We start from the raw sequence: 21,700 nt of genomic DNA on the forward strand, positions 1-21,700 counted from the left end.
AACAAATGGAAGTAGCCTATCTTCCCGACTGTGAAGCTACCACATGGACCCTGGATAATCTGGGCTTATACAAGTGAGAAATACTTTTCTCTCTTATTTAAGTCATTGGGTTTTCTGTTATTTTTAGTCGGATCTAAACTTTAGTCATTTTTAGATCAGCAATTGATGACTACTCTGTGCTGGGGATACTTTACTGTCAACATTCTAGAGTGTGCTCTGCTTTCTTCCAGAATGGTCCTCTTTTTTCCACCTGCTGCCCTTGGGTTCACTGGGAGGTTAGTGCTGGGTATACAAACCTGAAAGTTTTTGCTGAAGGAGTAGCTCCTGCTCTAGCAGTGGTCTCTCAGAGGTGTCTGTGCTCAGTGGGCTTACTTGGACTGCAAGAGGGATTTGTGCTCATGGTCAAGGTTAGGATGGTGATGTAGTGTCCTTGAGTGTGGTCAGAATGCTGCTGTGATCCAACTGTCACTTTCTTTTTGTGTTCCCACCCTGAATGCACTTTAAAATCACTTGGGAGCTTTTAAAATTACTGAAGCCTAGATGGATCCCATCTCAGATCCATTAAATCAGAAATTCTGGGAGGTAGATTTTAGCCCCACTTTACAAATAAAGAAGCTGAAGCTGGAAAGAAGTGATTCAATTAAGGCCACTCAGGGGCAGAAACCAGTAGACTTCCATTATATGCAACATTCCCCCACCTCCTATGGAGCACCTGCTCTGGAGCTGGGGTGGCCCATCCAGTTGGAGAGGGAGCCCAAGCACAGCTTCTCTTTCCTGTGGCTATAGGAGCTCCTCTCCCTTTGCAGTGGGAGAGTATTCTGCTGCTGCCTCCTGCTGAGAGCCCCAGGCCCCCTAAGCACCAGCCTGCCAGAACCTGGTCTCAGTCTCTCCTCCACTGGAGGGGTGGTGCTTTGCAATGCAAATTTGCAATTCTAATCCTCAGCCTCCACTCTGTGACTATCTCTGATGGGCAGGAGCATGTCCATGTTTCAGGTCGGGGACCAACATTCTCAAATAGTTCATCTGGGCACTGTGGTGGCCCTGAAAATGTGTTCTCCCTAGACCTTTTGACTTCGGAGCCAACAGGCTACATTTGAACACAGCTTCTAGGCTCTGCCATGAAGCTGAGTGTGTATGTAGACTGAAGAAGGTGGTCTTCAGCCAGTTGTGACTCATCACAGATCCAAAAAGTTCCTTCCAAGGACTGGTCTAGCTTGCTGTTTAGCCTTATTTGAGGAAAAATCTACAGCCTCAGAGCTAATGCTTCAAGCTGTGAGTGGGCCAGGCCTTTGGCTTCTCTGGCTCATTGTGATGACTCCCTGGCCTTTTCATTTTTTGCAGAAGCAAAACTTAATTTTAGCTCCCATTTAGTAGCACTTCAATAAGGTCTCAAAGATTTTACTTCTGCAATGAGTTTTGTACCCACACTGCCTAGCACAGTGCCTTCTGCGAGTGTAAATCATCAATATTTGTGGAATTGAAGTTGGTGGTTAGGGGAAATTTAAATTGGTGGCTAAGAGTTCCATATACTTAAAATATGCCTTCTTGTTATATGGACAGCTAAAGGTTTCAATTTGGTTTTATAGTCTTTTGCATGACTTCTTAGGTTTAGCCTTCTTGTCTTTTTATTGAATCCTCACTTCCAACCATCCAGTTATTCTATCATCAGATTAGTTATAACTTTACTGTTCAGCCTTTCTTCAGGACTCTTTTATAATTATACAACTAACCATGTGCATTACTGATTCCTAAAATCTGCCAAACTTGGGGACTGTGTTTTCCACAATTCTTTCCATTCTATGAATTATTAAAATTCTTCCATGAACTTAATGTAATTTTGTTCAAATTGTACTGTCTAGAAAAAAAACAAAGCTTGTCCTGGTGAGTCAAAAATTTAAATCTTAAGCTCTGACTTCTCCCCTTTGCTTACTCAATATGTCCACTTAAATGCAAACAGGCATCTTGACCTAAATATGTCCAAAATGGAACCTGTGATCTTGCCCTTCTGGCCTTGCCCCAAATCTTCTCTCCTCTCAGCCTTCCCCCTTTATTTGATGGCTCCATATTCAGGACAGAAATGTCTGAATTCAGTAGGAAACATCTTGAGTGTTTCCTTTTTCTTGCCATCTCTTCCCTAATACTCAATCTGTGAGCAAATACTTTCAGATATCCCTCCAAAATAAATAAGCTTTACCTCCACAACAAATAATAAATTATGATATCATCATCTTTGCTTAGACTACCACAAAGCCTCCTAACCAGTCTCTAATTTTCTCAGTTAGGTCCTAGCAGGATATGGATGGTGTACTCAACTTGAAGACAGCTGCTCTCCTTCTGACAGCCTGCTGAAAATACCATTGGTTCAACACAACTAGAAGCCAGAAAGTGGAGTCTATACAGGTCAGCCTCCTGAGACACAGATGGAGAAGGTAAGATGGATCTACAAGAGCCGTGGAAGATATTCAGCATATCTTAAGTCTACTCTCCACACAGAAGCGAGAATGATGTTTTCAAATCAGATCATATAATTCCCATGGCTTTTCCTTGTGATTAGAATAAAATCCAAACTCTTTTAACCCTGACCTCCAAAGCCTTAAATGTTCTGGTTCCTGCCCTGAAGGAACTTTTGAGACACCCTGTCTCAAATTTTAACTTCATTTATTCATTTGACAGAAATTTCTTTAGTACCAAGCATGGTTCTAGATTCTTGGTTCTAGCACTGAACAAGAGGAACCTGACACACCTCTGCAATTTCATCTCATACAATTCTCCCTTTTCCCTGCATATTTCAGCCACACTGGTTTTGTGTGTGTTGTGTATGTGTTGTTCCTCCCACATGCCAAGCTTGTTTCTCCCACAGGACCTTTGCACTTGTTCTTCTCTCCACCCAGCCCCACTCTCCTCTTACTCTTCACATGGCTGAGTGTTTCTAATTATTCAGGTTTAATTTCATTCTTACCTGCATGGAGATTGTATCCTCAACCACCTCGCTAGAATGGCCAAACAGTCTCTATTCTATTAACCTCTTTTTGTTTATTATTTTTAAATAGCTCTTTTAAATAGCTTTCATCTCTTTGAATATTATCATCCATTATCCTATTAACTCTATGCAGGAAGGAATTTTGGTTCTTGTTGCTCATATTAATGTTTTAGAATTGCATTCAAAACTTTCCCTCAGGGAAAAATTATGGAAAAGAAGAGAAACCATGAGAGACTCCTAACTCTGGGAGACAAACAAAAGGTTGCAGAAGGGGAGGTCGGTGGGGGGAATGGGGTAATTGGGTGATGGGCACTGAGGAGGGCACGTGATGAGATGAGCACTGGGTGTTATACTCTATGTGGGCAAATTGAATTTAAATAAAATTTTAAAAAATAAAAAAAAAACCCAAAACCAAAAAACAAAGCCCCAAACTTGCCCCACTGTGATAGTTACATCTCAAATAAGAGACCTTAGGATTGGTTGTCTCCATCTCTAGTTTTCTTCCACACTCTCTCCATTAAAAAAAATATATTATTTTAAAAAAATATTTTATTTATTTATTCATGAGGGGGAGAGAGAGAGAGAGAGAGAGAGAGAGAGAGAGAGAGAGAGAGGCAGAGACACAGGCAGAGGGAGAAGCAGGCTCCAAGCAAGAAGCCCGACATGGGACTCCATCCCGGGTCTCCAGGATCATGCCCTGGGCCAAGGCAGGCACTAAACTGCTGAGCCACCCAGGCTGCCCCCATTTTTTTTTAATTAATGATTTTTTTTCCTAGTAAAAATGTAATTGTGTATAAGTTAAACAGTAGAGTGACATTTTATAACTGATGCTGGAGGAATGAGACTTTAGGTATGGTGTCTACACTGTAGTGAAAATGCAGTGTATTTTTCTTTGAGAGAAGTAATAGCTGATTCATAATATCATTATCGCCTAAACCTCAACATTACATCAAAACACTTTTCTTCTACTCCTTTGATTATAATTCACAATCGAATTCCCCATGAGTCCTATTGAGTCTGTGAGGCATAAAGAACATGCTCTTGAAGTTTCTGTCATCTGGTGACTGACATTTTAGGCACTTCACTAGTGATGTTGGATATGTAGGACTACAGATCTCTTCAATGCTTGATGGCTAAAGTCTTCTTTCCCTAAATATCTAAGAAGGCACATGGGCTTCCATTCAATTTGAATAAATGCTTCCCAAACAGACAGATAGGTGCACTAGAAGAGCTCTCTGATCCAAGCCACTCAGGTAGAGCCTTTTGGTCAATGTGACAATAAGGAGAAATGCAGGTGATTTTTCTCTTTCACACTGAGGAAATCTATGGCAAAAACAATTGGTCTTATTTTAAGGGTGGAGATGTAATAAAATTGTGCTATAGAGGGTGACCACTCATGAAACATAACCTAGCTGGGTCATCATTTTGCAGATAGCATTGCAATTTAAGGGACAGACTCTCAGGTGATTCCCATCAGTGCTGTGTGCAAGTCTGTGACAATATGGTGACAAAGCAGCTACGAGAAAATATAAAGAACATCAGCTTGTTGTTTGGGAATTTGATCTACACAGAAAACTTTTAGGAAATTCTCAACACCCTGGAGGTTATAAGGCTCAGACTCCTGAGAATGCCCTTGAGAGCCCTTACACTTGGCAGCTCAGCTCAGTCATGTTCTTTGCTGGCCTGCCATGGGACAATTTGCCCTTCCCTGGGCACACAGATGCCTTCTCTGCTCAGGCCTGTGACCACATTGTTCATTCTGTGAGCAATGCCCTTTGCTTCTTTGCCTATCCAGAAGCTTTTAAGATACCTTTGAAGGCCCAGTTCAAAGGCTCAAAGAATGAGTCACCTCCTACTCTGCCTTAACCTGGAAGGGTACTAAGAGTCTCCTATAAGGGCTAGTTGTTTATGTGCCTGCCAGCACCCGCCCCCCCGCCCCCACGCACCTCCCCCTCCACTTCCCGCCTCCCTGCATGCACACAGGATTATGCATCTTTTGAGGAAAGGGAATGCACATCATCCTTCTATTCCCTAGTGCCTAGTGTAGCATCTGGCAAAGAGCATGCACTTCATAAACGTTTGTTGAATTGATGATTAGATGAACAAAAGATCCAAAAATCCAGATGTTTAAAAGACGTGACACAAACAGCCCGCTGATGGGCTGAACATATACCTTTTATCGAACTGTTTTATCGTTAACCAGAAGCTGCTTCTAAGTAAGTCAGCAATGGGGGTTTTAGCCAGATGCTGCGTGTACTCTGTTGGGTGCTGTGACCTTCCACGTCTACATATGGTAGACAACTATCTAGCTAAGTTAATATTGTCAGGGATTTGCTCTTAAACACTAGTCCATCTTGGCTCAAAAAATTTCCTTGGTGTGTTTACATTGCCGAAAAGGTGTTCTTAGAAAAATTTAAAAACCATAGATAAAATTTCAAATTATTAAAGTTTCTGAAGTCTGTGACAACTTTGTAAACATGTTGGGATTACCTGACGAGGCTGATAGTTCTGAAGTGAGAAGCAGAATGCAAAGAAAATTTTAAAAATAGAACAGCAAGATAAATTTAATAAAACTAAATGAAAAATGTTTGCTTTTATGAATCATTTAAAATAATATTGTGGTATGAAGAGGTAGATCTCTAGTAAGGGGTATTACTTTTAAATATGTGCCATAAATAAAGTACAGAACAAAAAAATAGTACTTATGTTGCTTATCTTTGCTGCCATATGTGTTTCACAATTTATGGCCATAGGTTCATTAGTTTTATAAAAAAGTAAAAAATATACAATGAGGGGAGAACTTATAAGTTATGTTTCTTTTTTTTTTAATGGTTCATTTATTCTTTTGAGGAGGGGAGGGGCAAGAGAGAGGGAGAGAGAATCCCAAGCTGACTCTGTGCTGAGTATGGATTCCCACCTGAGGCTTGATCTCAAGACTCTGAGATCATGACCTAAACAAAACCAAGAGTTGGATGATTACTCAACTGAGCCACTCAGGTGGCCCTAAAAGTTATGTTTCTATATAAAATTACAGTGGCCTAAGTGTCTTGTATTTTTAAAGATTTTCCCATGATCAGCACACTAATAAATTCTGCCTATATTGACACCTTTGACTTCATGTAGCTCCATTTACGGAGAGGTGAGTTCATTTCCGTGGTCCCTTTAGTCATGTTATTAAGCCCTAACACAAAGTAATGTTTATGTTCTTTCTAAGGTCAGCTTCCTAGTTTCAACATAATGTACTCTGCCTGCAGTTTCTAACTCATTACATTCCTTTCTTCGTCCACTCATTCATTCTTTCATCAAACACTTACTGAGTACTTCCTAGTGCCAGGCACCATATTAGGTGCTGGGAGTGTAGGATAACCAAAAACTGGTTACACTAAGCTTCATGTATTTGCAGTCCAGTGAGGGAGAAAAAATTATTGTTGAATGTGATCAGTTTTACAAAAGAGGGAATACAGAGGAGAGATAACTAAAGTCTTCATGGAAAATTGGGGAAGGCTCTACAGAGGGGACACATGAGGGGTTGGCCAGGGAGATAAGGAGTGCTGGCAGAGTCACATTGTGCGTGCACAGACCCTTCATGGTGTGAAGGAACATGGCATCTTTGAGGAGACCTGAAAAGGTGGAGCACAGAGTTCATGGGGAAGCTGCAGTCAGGAAACCAGACTGAGAAGCCAGGTGAGGGGAACATAGTGAAGGGCCTTGGGTATATTTGGACAAAATCTCAAGACCATAGGGTGTCATTAAAGATTTTACAGTAGAGGGTAACATGATCCAATTTGTAGAAAATGATTCAGGCTATGAAGGCTGATGGGTTCTAAAGAGTACAGCCTTGTGAGATATTAATTGGTGTACCAAGGAGAAAAGGTTTCCTGGTCCAGTGAGTCCAAATAACACTCCATACCATCTATTTGGGGGCCCTCAGCATTCATAAATATTTTAAAGGTTCAACAGAGGGCCTGTAGTAAAGAACCACTGATACCAAGTTGGGACACAAAGGATGAGAAATAAGATAATGCAGGGACACCAAGTAAAAGGCTCTTTGTAATGGTTTGGTTTGCCGTGGACTAGAGAACATGCTAGAAGGTGGTGTGACCCAGGAAGGAAGACTGGGTCTGCTGGCAAGGGTGGTGGGTAGCTGTGTTTTGAATTCTGTATCAGATCTTTGGAATTTGAGGTAATTTTGTGATATGTGAGACTGAGAAGATCAAAAGGCAGTTCGAGACAGTGCTTGGTATACAACAGAGGTCACACTGAGCCCCAGTCAATTAGGGCTCAGAGAAACAAAGAACATGAGGACTGGAATCTCACTCAAAATGATTCAATGAGAACAAAATTTTTACCTTGACCATTTTATGGATTAGAATTACCTTGTTCATCTAATATCAACTGAGCTTCCTCACCCTGAAAGTATAGTGTATCTTCTGGGCTTAATTTTCCTGTTACTCTGTGAAACATACGGCTACACACTCACTAAAATCCAGGGCAATTATTACAAAGAGCGTTCTGCTAATAAGTAAAAATGAAAACACTGCACATGTGAAATTTTACTTCTAATCTCTGTTTTGCTTACATTTATTGTTGGTTCTAAAGGTAGGATCAAGTGTCCATTTCCTTACAAAACACACTACTAAAAATGAGATAAACATCCTAGTAGTTTTTTTTTTTTCCTCCTTGGATACAACATGTTAAATAAGCATGGTTTCTAAATTATGAGGATTTATATTTTAGTCACTGGAATGTAACAAAACTGATGACTCAATTGATTGTTTCTGCCAATCTTCAGCCCTCGAATCCAGACCAAAATCATTCTTTTCTGTGTGTGTGTTTAAATCTAAAAAATGAAAAAAATGAATTCTCATTTTTTTCTGAATAGGCTATAGTTTAGCCTATACAGCTAAACTATAGGCATTTTGTATTGTAACCCTGATTTAGAAAAAAATTATAAGGAAATGGCCACATATTCAGTATTAAGCAAAGGAGAAAATAAGGACCATGGTGATTGTTTCTCTGCACAGATGTGTGCAATATGTGTGAACAGTTGGGTGGACACAATTCTGATCATAAAACATGCATAATACAGAGAAATATAAATTATGCTTCAGAGTGGACTCCCTAATTCATTTCAGTTAACCCTTTGAGCATCTATCTCTTTTCCTCTTGTTTCTCTTTTCATTTATTTTCTAGAATGAAAATTAATAGAGACTGATGCATACGAAGCTTACAGATAGTGGTGAGTAGAGTAGTAGTAGAAGGCAGATTTTAATCTCAAGGATCTTATGCCAATAAAGACTAATGCTTAGTCCACAATCTATGTCCAGACTGTAGTAGGCTGAGCAATGATATCTGTATCAGAATCTCTGGAAACTGTGATATGTTTTCTTACACGGTAAAAGCAATTTAGCAGACGTTATTAAGCATGTAGAGATGGGGGAGATTACCTAGATTATCCAGGTGGGCTCAGTGTTGTCACAATGTTCCTTCTAAGAGGAAAGAAGGAGGATGAGAGTCAGAGAGAATCAGGGGTTGGAGTGAAGTGCTTTGATGATGGAAGATGGGGCCATGAGCCAAGGAAGCAAGCAGCCTCTAGAAGCTGGAAGAAGCAAGGTAACAGATTCTCCCCTAGAGCCTCCAGAAGGAACTTGGGCCTGCCAACCCCTTGATTTTAGACAAGTAAAACTGATTTCAGACTTCTGACCTCCAAAGCTATAAGATAGTAAATTCTTGTTGTATTAAGCCACTAAAATGTGTGGTAATTTGTTATAGGAGCAACAGGAAACATGCACAGATTAACTGCCCTGGATAAGGCAACAAAGAATGACTTTTATGTAAACTCCTGACTTTAGGGCTGGTGTCAGATTTCCTCACAATTTAATACTTTCAAGCAACTGGTAAAAAAGTCTTAGGGAAGCTGAATCGCAGAGTGGAAAAGATAATGGGTTTTGAAACTTATAGGCCCCCTTTGCTTTTTATTGGCTATGTGACCTGGGGCAAGGACAACCTCTCTGAGTGTCTTTGCAGGGTTGTTGTAGAGATTAAAAGACAAAAACGTGGGAAAGAGCTCTGCTATCTGACAATGGAATTCCTGTGAACTTCACAGTGCTCTATGACCCTCATCTGTGGAATGGGGAGAGCGGTAGGATGGTCACATAGGATAGTAGGAATGGTCTCATAGAGGATTAAATGAGTTAAATATGTAAAGTACCTAGAACTGTGTTTGAAACATAGTAAGTACTGCTCTTATTAAAATGAGGCGGTCTTGAAATGGGGCAGGTTCTCAATAAATAGACTGGCAGACTTGTCATGCAACTTGCCAGCACCATGTGCTATGCTTTACATACCTGCTCTGATGTTATGGGGTCTCACTGAGACTTGGTCTCCATCTCACTGACCTTATGGTTTAATTCAGAAGTCATGAGAAAGTGCCTGCCTAGGTAGGGTAGTATGTGACTGTTCACTGAGCAGCACTGACCAGGGATACCATGTGGCTTCAGTGTAGGAGGACAGTGGAAGAGTCCTGGTAGAAGAGGTGCGACTCCCACCCAATTTGACAGAGGGGAAGGGAATGCCTGTGGGCAGGGAGAAGCACAGGCAGACAGGACTGTACATGCAGGGTGAGAGAGCAGGGTGGAAGATGGGCAGGAGCAGATGTACAGGGGAACGAAGGCCTGACTAAGCAATTTGGTTTTACTATATGGCAACAGAATGTCACTGAAAAAATTCCAGCAGAATACTGTCATGATCAGTGGCTCAGATTGACTTATGGCATATATAACAATCGTTCTTAGTCATGGTGCTGTAACACACCAGAGGGATATGATCCCTGGTGAGGTGTATATAAAGTAATACATAGCCCACACCAGAGATGATGATGATGATGATGATGATGATGATGATGATGATGATGAGTGTGTTTAATAAATCTGAGAAGATCAGGATACCTATGCACTAACTATATGCTTCAAAATTCAAGTAAACACAAACCAACAAGGTACTAAAGCTAAATTGATAAAGATAAATGAGTCGTTCACACAAGATCAGAGATAAAAACCAAGGGATGCAGTGTAAAGTGGTAGCTGAAATAAAGAAGGCCCTCTAAGCCAAAGCTAGAATTAGATTTTTGTTTTGTTTCTACTTATTTCTAAAATAAAATTTTAACATATATACCTGGACTGCATGCTAGTCCTCTCCAGACCTGAAGAATGTGTAAATATTGGCTACTTGTCATTTGTCAGGCAAATGCTCTTGCAAAAGACAGAAGAGGTTGCATTTCTATCTGGCAATTCATGTCATTTGTGCTTTTTATTTTTTCCAGGAAGAAAAGAGGTCAGTGGTAACCCAGGATTCCAAGAGCAAGGAGGAGGAGTTTCTCCTCTCAAAAGCCAATGTTCACCAGGTTGTGATGCCTTCCTTTGAATGAAGCATTTGAGACTGTATTTGTTTTTCTTTCATATGAAGGAAGACTATTAGGTGGGTGTTGAAGGATGAGAGACCTCAGAACTATCCTCTAGTAGCTTTAAATAGAAAAAAGCAGATGAGTGCACAGCAGGTTCCTTTGTCCCAACAAGGACTACCCAGGAACCAGAGGGCTAATCAGGCAAATGGACAGTGAACAGCTGGTATCTTTTACTAAGTGGGGTCCTAAGACAATAGCCAATTAGCTTGGAGCCCCCCCCCACCCCCCGCCAAGTTACTCTTGACTTATTTCACCATATGGCATAAACAATGACTTTCTTTCCTTTAACAAGGGGTTGCCATTAGCTGATTTTATCTAACGAAGCTTAATTAAAGAAGGAGTATTCTAGGAAATTATATAAGAAGAATAGTCTGTGGTTGCTTCTAGGTTTAGAAGGATTCCTAAAAATGACAGGATTCTTAAAACAGACCCTGCACATCACTTGCCTAACAGAGGTTCTCTCTAGAGGATAGAATCACTGGTGGCTCTCACTTTCTATGTTTTTTATTTCTTGTTATGTTTGAATATATTTCATAATTACGATGTATTAGGTATAAAGAAGATACTTCCAAAAGGTCTTAATAAAGTATAGTTAGTAGCTCATTGGATGAACTTCAAAAAGCTGTTTGCTGTTAGTTTCCTGACCTGAAAAATGGACTTAAATCTGACTCAACCTCAAAGGCCTCTCCCTGATGGAAAGAAGTAGAAGTTTCCAAAATAAATTTATATCTTAACAGGCCTAGGAGATGGAAAATGGAAGAATAATTGACTTTTTGGAAATCCACTGTATTAAACAGGGACACTGGGCATGGGGGTGCTGGTGGTAGCAATAGACCAAAAAAGGTCATGTAAATGGATATGCTCTAAAAACTGAGGAAAAAAAGTCATAGGTCACTGCCATTATTTAGCAACATGTATGGCTATTAAAAAGACGTTGGGGGCACCTGAGTGTCTCAGTTGCTTGAGCATCTGACTCTTGGTTTTGGCTCAGGTCATGATCTCACAGTTGTGAGATGGAGCACCGCATCGGGCTCTATGTTCAGTGCATAGAGTCTGCTTCAGATTCTCTCCCTCTCCCTCCTTGCCCTAGTTCCTCCCTCTGCTCTCAGGTGCTTTCCTTCTCTCTAAAATGAATGAATGAATGAATGAATAAGTAAATAAATAAAATCTTAAAAAAATAAAAAGAAGTTGGTGCTTCATTGAGTTTCACTGCTAGGTCAACATTAGAACCCATAACCATAAAACAAACATGTAAGATATAAAGTCAGAATTTTCAGGGGATGTGGATATGACCTAATTATGCATTTTTTCATTCAATAAACATGTAACCCAGAACTTACTATGTACCTAATAGAGAGATATGAGTTAATAATACAGTGACTTACTATAGCAGTGGAGGTTGATTTGGGTTGATTCTTCGTCTTGCCTTAGGGTTGGCATTAGTTAGTTAGTGGTGCAGTTTGAGGTCATGGGTTCATTCTAGTTAAAACTAACAGTGTAAGTATACTAGGACCAGGAGACCTTGGGTCTTGACCGGGCTTTATGATCTTGGCAAGGCCATATCTAGGCTGCAGTTACAACATGTGTAAAACAAGGGGACTCATATGTAATCCCTGATGGCTCTTTCAGCCATAGTAGTCTCCAACAATGAGGTATGTGGAAAGGATCACATAAAACTGGGTTGATGGCCAACCCTAAATTTGCCACCTGTATGAGCCTCAGTTTCCTCAAATCCAAAATGAAGATAATAAAATCTACTTTTCACTGGTTGTTATGAGGATTAACTTCAGTTAGGTGTGTAATAATATTTCTTAACAGAACACTGGTACATAGGCATTCAAAATACATAACATCCTTTGATTTCCACAAACCATCACATAGTAGCACGGTATTTTGAGCTTAGCCACATATATATTTAAGTTGTAAAAGGAAACAATTTATTTTTCCAGATGCTTTTATTTTAGAGTTTTTTTTTTCACTGATTACTCTTTGATTCTTTGAATGCTTTACTAAATCATAGTCCCAAGATGGGCAGAGAGAAGGAACGGGCTCTGCCAAGTGACAGTAGAAAAGTGACCTTTGATGCGTGGCTGAATAGAAATGGCAGCACTAAGGCAAGGGTGTGTAAGCTGCTGTGCTCTCTCAATTGGATAATCATATAATTTATCATTTTAATTGACACACTTAAATTTTTTAAAAAGATTTATTTATTTTGAGAGAGTGAGCAAGCGAGCAAGAACAAATAGAGGGATGGGCAAAGGTAGAGAATATTCAAGTAGACTCCCCTGAGAGTGGAGCCCAATGTGGAGCTCCATCCCACAACCCATGAGATCATGACCTGAGCTGAAACCAAGAGTCAGACACGTAACTGACTGAGTTACCCAGGCGCCCCAATTGGAATAATTTTGAGAGTGAAAAACTGTTTTAGTAAAACTGGGGTGCATGTCCCCCTCACCTTTCAGGATTACTTTTTGTGACCATTGTTGTCACTTTATAGGTACATCTGGTATCCTCATGGAGAAGAAACGCAAAATAAGTTTCTATCCAAATAATCTAAAATTTCAGGATCCCTGGGTGGTGCAGCGGTTTGGCGCCTGCCTTTGGCCCGGGGCGCGATCCTGGAGACCCGGGATCGAATCCTACGTCAGGCTCCCAGTGCATGGAGCCTGCTTCTCCCTCTACCTATGTCTCAGCCTCTCTCTCTCTCTCTCTGTGTGACTATCATAAATAAATAAATTAATTAAAAAAATAATCTAAAATTTCTGGGTTTTTTTAGAGGCATGCAAAAAATTATTTAACTGAAGTTTGAGAAATATATATTAATTTGAGATAGAATATTACAAAATGGTTGAGAATTATTATTATGCATGCCTTTCAGTGGAGTCAGTAAAGTTTTTCTGTAAAGGACAGAGTGAATATTTTAGGTATTATAGGCTAAATGGTCTCTGTCACAACCACGTAATTCTGCCCTTCTAGTGCAAAAGCAGCCATGGACAATATATAAAAGAATGGGCATGGCTGTGTTCAAATAAAACTTCATTTACGGTAACTGGTTGTGAGATGGATCTGGCTTTGGGCTGCAGTTTGTCAACCCCTGCTTTAAAACAATAGTTCCTAGACTTTTGGAATTCATAGGACCAGGAAAATTTTTTAAAATTCTGGAATTGATTTGACTTCTAATTTTATTTTGGTAAGTAATAATATTTAAGAGAAAAAAAAAAAGAGAGAGAAAAGTCATTGCCTAGCACCCTGGCCTCTTAGAATCCTAAAACAGCAAAAAACTAGAAAGGGCACAAATTCAGAACAAATTTAGCTACATGGAAAACCAACCACATTGTCCTTATTTTAACAAATGTTTTCAGAGTTTGGTAAAAACTTTATTATGACTATATTTGGTTTAACAGAAGGATCTTGAATTGCTTTTGGAGGACAATGGTGTGGAACCATAGAAAGAGCACAGTATTTATAATAAAAATATCTGGATTTGAATAAGGTTGAGAGAGTACTAGGAGAGAAGGAGAAGCAGACCTTGAACATTCCTTAAATGGGACAAAATTCCTTGAAGAGAATGTCCCACTGCCTTGAATCAGAGTTATATACACAAACTCTAGTATTGAGTAACCCCAGAACTCACCGGCTGCCACTGTGCAGGGTACCAGGCAGGGGGGCAGTTGAAGCGGTTACAAGCTTGCACCGTGCTGGGCTTGGGCTGACGACACAGTTCATCGGCCAGGATTACAGTTTCATTCATCTCTCTGGAAAGTAGGTGGGAGCAGAAGACATCTCTGGTCTGTAGGCCTACCCCACAGGTGAGACTGCATGGACTCCACTTGCCAATTTCCCACCTGGGAAGAAATCAGAGAGGACGAGGACATCCTTATACCTGTGCAGAGAACATCATGATGTCAAGTGTTGCTAATAGAGTAGAAACACATACCTTAGGAACGTGGGAATTTTCAGCATACAACTGGCTAGGAATTCTATCCCAAGCCTAGAACACATCCTTTCCAACATGCTTTAGAATTCATTTGGAATACACAAAGAGGGTGATAAAATACAACCTCCATTTTTACCCACAAGATCACCAAGAAAGGTCATAACCATGTCAATTTCAATGAACTATACAAACTTCATCAAAATAAAGCAATATGTTAGATCTGACAGAGGTTTGAGCACAGAAAGGTTTTGGGCACGATGCATTGAACAGCCTTGCTCATAATCTGTCTGGTCCCCATTCTTAGCAAGACTAAAAAATGTGTGCTTGTTTTTCTTTGGCTTCAAAGTGAAAGGTCATTGGCTCCAACTTCCTTTAAACTTCCAACATAGCATAGAAATGTCTCTGTCTTATGTATAAATATCATCACTGCTTGCGACTGGGGAATGTAACAAAAGTAAAGGTTGCTAAATAGATCAGTCTTCTTGAGGGAAAATAAGTGGAGAGAATGGCTCATTATCTGGAAGTAGAAGTCAAATACACAGAGAGGACTTGAGTGCATAATTGGCCATTCCAAATGGCCAAGTCTTGAGAAGTACATTTACAGTGAGCTGAGGGCCCATAAAATAATACCACTCCGTTTCTTTCTTGATGCAGCCCCCAAAATGGGAATGATAAGGAAAAAGCTCAGTCACTTGGGCTTCGAGTAGGAAGTATTCTTTAATGATCAGTTTTGGAAAGTTCTCTTTACAATGTGAGGCACAAAAATTCTACAAACAGAAGTTAGCCAAGAAAAGCATGCCAAGTAGACCCTTCAGTAGCTAGGCCCTCCTAGATTTTTATAGCTAGCCTTGAAAACTGGCTTAAAAATCTTTGGCCTCAACATTTTTCATCAGACCGCAAAACTGAGGACATACTCTTTCAATCTCTTTCTGCTACTCTAATACATAACTACCTTACTAACCCCTATTTCCACTACTTCCTTTTGTCTATCCTGTGTTTAAGTCATATGGGTAGTAAACAATTTCATTATTCTCAACTCACGCCCCCTGGTTCGCCAGCTCTGATTTTACTCAAGCTGTTACTTGGAATTTGCAATACTTTTTGTCCTTGCCTTATCTATTCTTCAACATGTCTTCCATTCCTACGTATCCAAATTTGATCCATGTTTAAAGGATGTGTACCTGCTCCAGACATGGATCATTTTTTCAATTACATTATAGTTATTCTGCATGTCACGGGCCCCACTGGAACTTATACCTCTTGAAGGCAAGCTGTGTCTGCATCCGTTTTGTATCACTCACAATGTTCATTATAGGCCCTTCTAGATAGTTAATGTACATGGTCAATAATTTCTGAATAAATGAGCAAATGGAAGGGACCTACCAGCACAATGGGAGCTTTATACCCATTATCTCATTTAATTACCTCCAGAACCACATGAGATAGGCTCTACTGATTTCACCCACTTCATAACTGAGGAAATTTGAAAATCTAAGAGGTTGACTTGCCCTAAACCCACAATTAGTAAATAGTGAATCCAGGATTCACACGGGTGTATTTGGCTCCAAAGGCATTTTCTGTTCTATTGTACCACACTGTCTCCTGGAAATACTTTGAAAATTGTCCTATAAACATTCACAACATTTTAAGTGACTAGAAGAGGTGAGGCTGGATTGAATATATATTTATTTTAGATCCTTGTGTGAATTTCTATAAACTTATTTTCAGATCCTTAGTTTGAGTAATTCCTAGCTTTAAGATGTCGTGTTTTGAAGTATATCCACACATTCTTTGCCACCTCTCTCTTCTAAAGATGAAGCCTTGAGTCTGGGCTGAACTTAGCTGCTCACTTGTAATGACTAGGATGAGGCAGAAGCAAGGCTACGTGGCCTCTAAGGCTAAATCATTAAAAGGATATAGTTTCCATTTGGCTCTCTCTTTGCCCACTCCAGGGGAAGCCAGCTGTCATGTCGTGAGCGCATTCAGACAATCTTCAGGAAAATCCACATGCAAAGAAACTAAAGCTGTTCACCGACAGTTGGCACCAACTCACCAGTCACAGGGCTGAGCTACAGTTCAAGCCGATCTGCCAGACCCAGTCTAGCCTTCAGATGACCGGACCCTCATGAGAGACCTTGAGTCAGAATTGCCTTTCCAAGGAGCTCTCAGATGCCTCTCTCATTAAATGGTGAGAGGTAAAAAACATTTATTTTTATTGTGAGCTACTGGGATTTGGGGACATTTGTTATGCAACGACAGACAACTAATACAAGCATACTCTCCCCTCTAAACATGCATATTTTCATCAAAAGATAGATAAAAGAATATTCAAAGCAGCACTATTTATAATAGCCCAGATGGGGAACATTACAAATATCCATCAATAGTTGAGTGGATAAAAAAATTATGATATAGTTGTACAAGAACACTGAATGGTGAGAATAAACTATAACAACAAGCAACACAGATGAATCTCACAAACATCAAATTGAGGAAAGCCACAAAAGCAAAAAATTCATCCTGTGCTCTCATTTATATCAAGTTCAAAACCCAAAACTAATCTCTAATGTTAGTAATCAGGATGATGGTTAACTTTGGTGCACAGTAACTAGAAGAGAGGGACTGAGGGGAAGGGATTCTGGGATGTTATCTTTATCTGGGTGCTAGATCTGGATCCATTTTGTTAAGTCACCAAGCCATATATGTAGGATTTATGCACTTTTCTCTATGTTTATTGTGCTTCAAAAAAAGGTGTTTCCCCCCAACCCCCGACTTTTAAGTGAAATGTTAAAATGCCGTGGCTATAAAATAAAATCCAACAACCATGCTCAATACCGATGACCACAATGTGTGTGTCTCATAAAGGAGCTGCCTACACAGTGGATGTTGTCCAAGGTTAAAAGCTGTCACAGTACAGGCTCTGCACTTCTACTGCTCCCACTCCTGCCTCCACCTCTGGCAGAAATTCAGTCACTGGGAACTTGAAGCAGAAGCATTTTGGCAGCCATAAGGTCACTTCAGCACTGTTCATCAAACTCACAAAACAGACATATCTGCTTACCCATGATAAGAGTACATTACCTTCCCAAGGGGGGAGGTCAGCAGAAGCTATCTGAATATTAAGTACTTTGCTGATTGAAAGTATTTAAATCAACTTAGGCCAAAAGGAAAATAAAAAGGGGGCTAGAAATAGAGACTTTCCCCTCATTTCCCTGCATAGGGGCTACAACTTTGAGCCTTGGGTCCAGCTGGCTGCTGATAGTACCTTCATACATTCTGTGCCTTTGGCTACTTCTTGAGGCAGTGCTGCGGGCCAGGAGGAGTCAGCCTGGGGGCAGGACTGGCTGTGGCTCTCAGCCTGCGAGGCACTTACAGGCCTTCTCTGGAATTCTGGGGGCCTGGCTTCCCCACAAGCTCAGTGATGATAGGGGAAAGGAGCTCGGAGAATGCAGGCATTAGTGCTTTTCCCCTACTTCGCCTGGTTGGCTTTTACTCATCTTTATGTCTTCATTGACAATGGTACTTCCTCAGGGATGAAGCCCTCAACTGGGTAAAATATGCCTACTTTAGGAGTCTCACTAATATCTCCCCCTTTGGAAATTCTCAACACTTAAAAAGAAGTTTATTGTGGTAAGAACGTAAGATACCCTCTTAAGTGTACAATATGGTATTGTCATCTATACATACAATGTTGTACAGCAGAGCTCTAGAACTTACTTATCTTGCTTAGCTAGAACTTTATGCCTATTGATGAGTATTCTCATTTCCCTCTCTTTCCAGCCCCTGGCAATCAACGTCCATTCTTTGATTCTATGAATTTGACTCTTTTAGATATTTCATGTAAGTGGAATCATGCAGTATTTGTTCTTGTATAACTGGCTTATTTCTCTTAGCATAATGTTCTTGAGGTTCATCCATATTGTCAGACATTGCAGACTTATTTTTTAAGGCTGAAGAGTATTCACTGTATGCAATATACCACATTTTCTTGATCCATTCAACTGCTCAAGGACATTTAGATTGTTTCCACATGTTGGGTATTGTAAATAGTGCTACACTGAACACACATGGGAGTGCTAATATCTCTTTGAGATCCTGACTTCAGTTCCTTTAGATAAATCCTCAGTGCTGGCTCATATGGTAGTTCTATTTTTAATTTTTTGAGGAACCTTCATACTGTTTTCCACACTGGTTGCACCCACTTTGCATTCCCACCAACAATACACAAGTGTTCCAATATCTCTACATCCTTGCCAACACTGTATCCTTTGTTTTTTTTTTTTTAAGATTTTATTTATTTATTCATGAGACACACAAAGAGAGAGGCAGAAACATAGGCAGAGGGAGAGGCGGGGTCCATGAAGGGAGCCTGATGCGGGACTCGATCCTGGACCACAGAATCACATCCTGAGCTGAAGGCAGATGCTCAACCACTGAGCTACCCAGGTGTCCCTGTAGACCTTTGTTTTATTGATGATAGCCATGCAGACAGGCATGAGGTGATTATCTCATTGTGGTTTTGATTTGCATTTTCTTTTATTATTTATTATTTAGTTTTTACAGAGAAAGAGGAGAGAGAGCACGAGAAGGGGGAGGTAGAGGGAGAAGGTTAGAGAGAATCTCAAGCAGGCTCTGCCTAGTGTGGAGCCCAATGTGGGGCTCAATCTAGTGACCCTAAGATCATGACCTGAGCCAAAATCAAGAGGCAGATGCTCAACCAACTGAGCCACCCAGGTGCCCCTGATTTGCATTTTCTGATGATTAGTGATGTTAAGCATTTTCTATATACTGATTGGCCACTGTTATGTCTTTTTTGGAGAAATGTCTTTCAAGTCTTGAGCCCATTTTTAAATTGGATTATTAGTTTTTGTTGTTGTTATTGAGTTGTAGGTGTTCCTCCTATGTTACGGAGATAAGTTCTTTATCTTTATAAGATAAGTTCTTTATAGATGGTTTACAATTTTTTTTCTTACTGTTACTCTGTTGAGTGTTTTCTTTGCTGTGCTCAATGCATCTGTAATCTGACTACCCTGCTCCACTGTTACCTTGATGAGAGCAGGAGGCAATGTTTATTTTGGTTTAGCACTTGTTATGGGTTGAATTATATACCCCTAAAAGGTATGTTGGAGTCTTAACCACCAATAATTTGGAATATGAGTTTATTTGGAATAGGGTCATTGCAGATATAACCATTTAAGGTGAAATCATACTAGAGTAGGGTGGGCCTTTAATCCAGTGTGAATGGTGTTTTCCTAAGAAAGGAAAGAGACACCCAGGGAGAATGTCATGGAACGACAGAGACAGAGATTGCAGTGATGTATCTATAAGCCAAGGGATGTCAAGAATTGCCAGCAGATAGCAGAGGCTAGAAGAGGAAGGAAGGATTTGCTCTCACAGGTTTCAGAAGGAGCATGGCCCTGCTGATACCTTCATGTATGCCTCCAGAACTGTGAGAGAATATGTTTCTATTGTTTTATACTACCCTGTTTGTAGTGCTGTGTTATGGCAGCGATACAAAACCAGTACATCACTGTAACCTCTGTATGTAGAGTGGTGCCTAGAACATAGATGCTTGGTAAGTTTGAGGTGACTCAAGCATGTAGAACCCCAATGAACTGTGTGTGTACCTTTGGTTTAGATACTTGACTGGTCAGTCATTTCAGCTATGTTCACTGAACAACTGCCAGCAGCAATTTCAAAGTCCCCAAATCTCTGAACACCACAAAGTTTTCTTTAGTGTGGTGCAAACTATTTGGTGACAGGACTGAACCTGAATTGACATGATGCCTTTATAGGCTGCATCTCACTTAGTGCAAATATTTACACATTTTACTGCGGCAATGTTAGACTGCTGGATTATGGCATTTCCCCCTAGAACTTACTAGGGGTAATACATAATTTATGTTACAGTAATCCTAACATATTTCTAAAGTATAAAAAATTCTGAATTCCAAAACACATCTGCCCTGATGGTTTTGGCTAAAGAACCCTGGCTCTGTATAAGGAAGATGGTAAACACGATCACTATGTTTTCTTTCAGCTTCCAGGCTTCAGGTGTTTAGCTTCATGGTTAGGCCCTTGGCCAAAATGTTATGGAGACTCTAGTTCTTCCAGCATTCTCTTGCTTTATTGCCTTTTTCACTCTCTGACCTTCTTCATATTCCTGTCCTTTTTGTCAAAACCTCCTTATAGGAAAGGCTCTGGAAGCTGACAGATCACAGCTGATGCCCTGTTGTGTCAGGCTGGACGCTGTCCAACACGTGGTCTCCTGACCAAGGGTAGACAGGAGACAGAGGGTTACCTCCCACCCCTCAAGGCTGGGATTAGTCTTCCTGCCCTCTGTCCAACGTCAGATGTACTTGGGTAGGCCTGTGTTTATAATTGGATTTAAAATTTTAGCATTGGTTTCTGAATTCCCATTTTGTTTTCCTGTTGGTACTGTAGTTCTGCCCAATGTCTAGCCTACTGCATGCTGATCCTGTCACTCTGCCTAGGTCTGGCCAGCCCCTTGCCTTGGCCTGGGCAGATACCCTTTAGCCACAAGCCATTAAGACATGATGTGACAGCCATCTAGCTGACATCACACATTACTGCCAATAACAACAGTAATTCTAACCTTTATACAGAGCTTACAACGAATCAGCTACTGTGCTAGTTGTTGTAAACTCACTGTTTCCTATAATCCTCTCCACAGCTCTGTGAGGGAGGTACTATTATTCTCTGCCTTTTAATAACAAAAAGCTGAGGCCTGGAGAAGTTAAATGATTAATTAGTCATGGCCTAGAATGCATATTCTCAGGTCTCGCATAGATGTTAATGCCACATGCATCACATCCAAGTCTACTATGACTTGGACACAAAGGTGCTGAGAATGGAGCTGCTCCCCATCACAGATGCCACCACATAGATTTATAAGCCCCAGCTCTGCATCATCCCAGCTTCTTTCACAGAGGTCCTAGCAGGACTCAGAGATAAGCTCATCCAAGATGTGGGATACATATATGAACTCACTTCTTATTTACATCGACCCTATGAACAAGGTACTATAAGTTCCTCCATTTTACAGGGTGACATAATAGAGATTTTGAAAGGTCAAGTAACTTGTCCAAAGTCACACAGCTAGTAAACAAGAAAATCAAGATTCAAACCCAGGTAGCCTGGCTCCTGCATGCTGAAATATTATACTGCCTCAGGGTGAGGATGATGAATAGACCTCTATGATGAAAAGACAGTACAACGTTGATCCAAGATGCAATTCTAGGATCCTTGGTGCTTATAACTTCAGAAATGACAAATGACAGTCTGTTCTTAAATAATAGAA

General features: G+C 40.4%; 1 protein-coding gene across 3 annotated transcripts in view; it reads right to left on the reverse strand.

Annotated features, from left to right (window-relative positions):
* The window catches only part of ADAMTSL1 (ADAMTS like 1), an 871,496-nt gene that overhangs the window by 135,078 nt on the left and 714,718 nt on the right, over positions 1-21,700 (reverse strand). For all 3 annotated transcript variants that reach the window (XM_072728197.1, XM_072728199.1, XM_072728198.1), the window contains one exon: positions 14,077-14,287. In XM_072728197.1, coding sequence (XP_072584298.1) covers positions 14,077-14,287 — 211 coding nt within the window. The remainder of the gene's footprint in view (positions 1-14,076; positions 14,288-21,700) is intronic.

Source organism: Vulpes vulpes, chromosome 12, assembly GCF_048418805.1.
Source record: "Vulpes vulpes isolate BD-2025 chromosome 12, VulVul3, whole genome shotgun sequence".
Classification (NCBI taxonomy): domain Eukaryota; kingdom Metazoa; phylum Chordata; class Mammalia; order Carnivora; family Canidae; genus Vulpes; species Vulpes vulpes.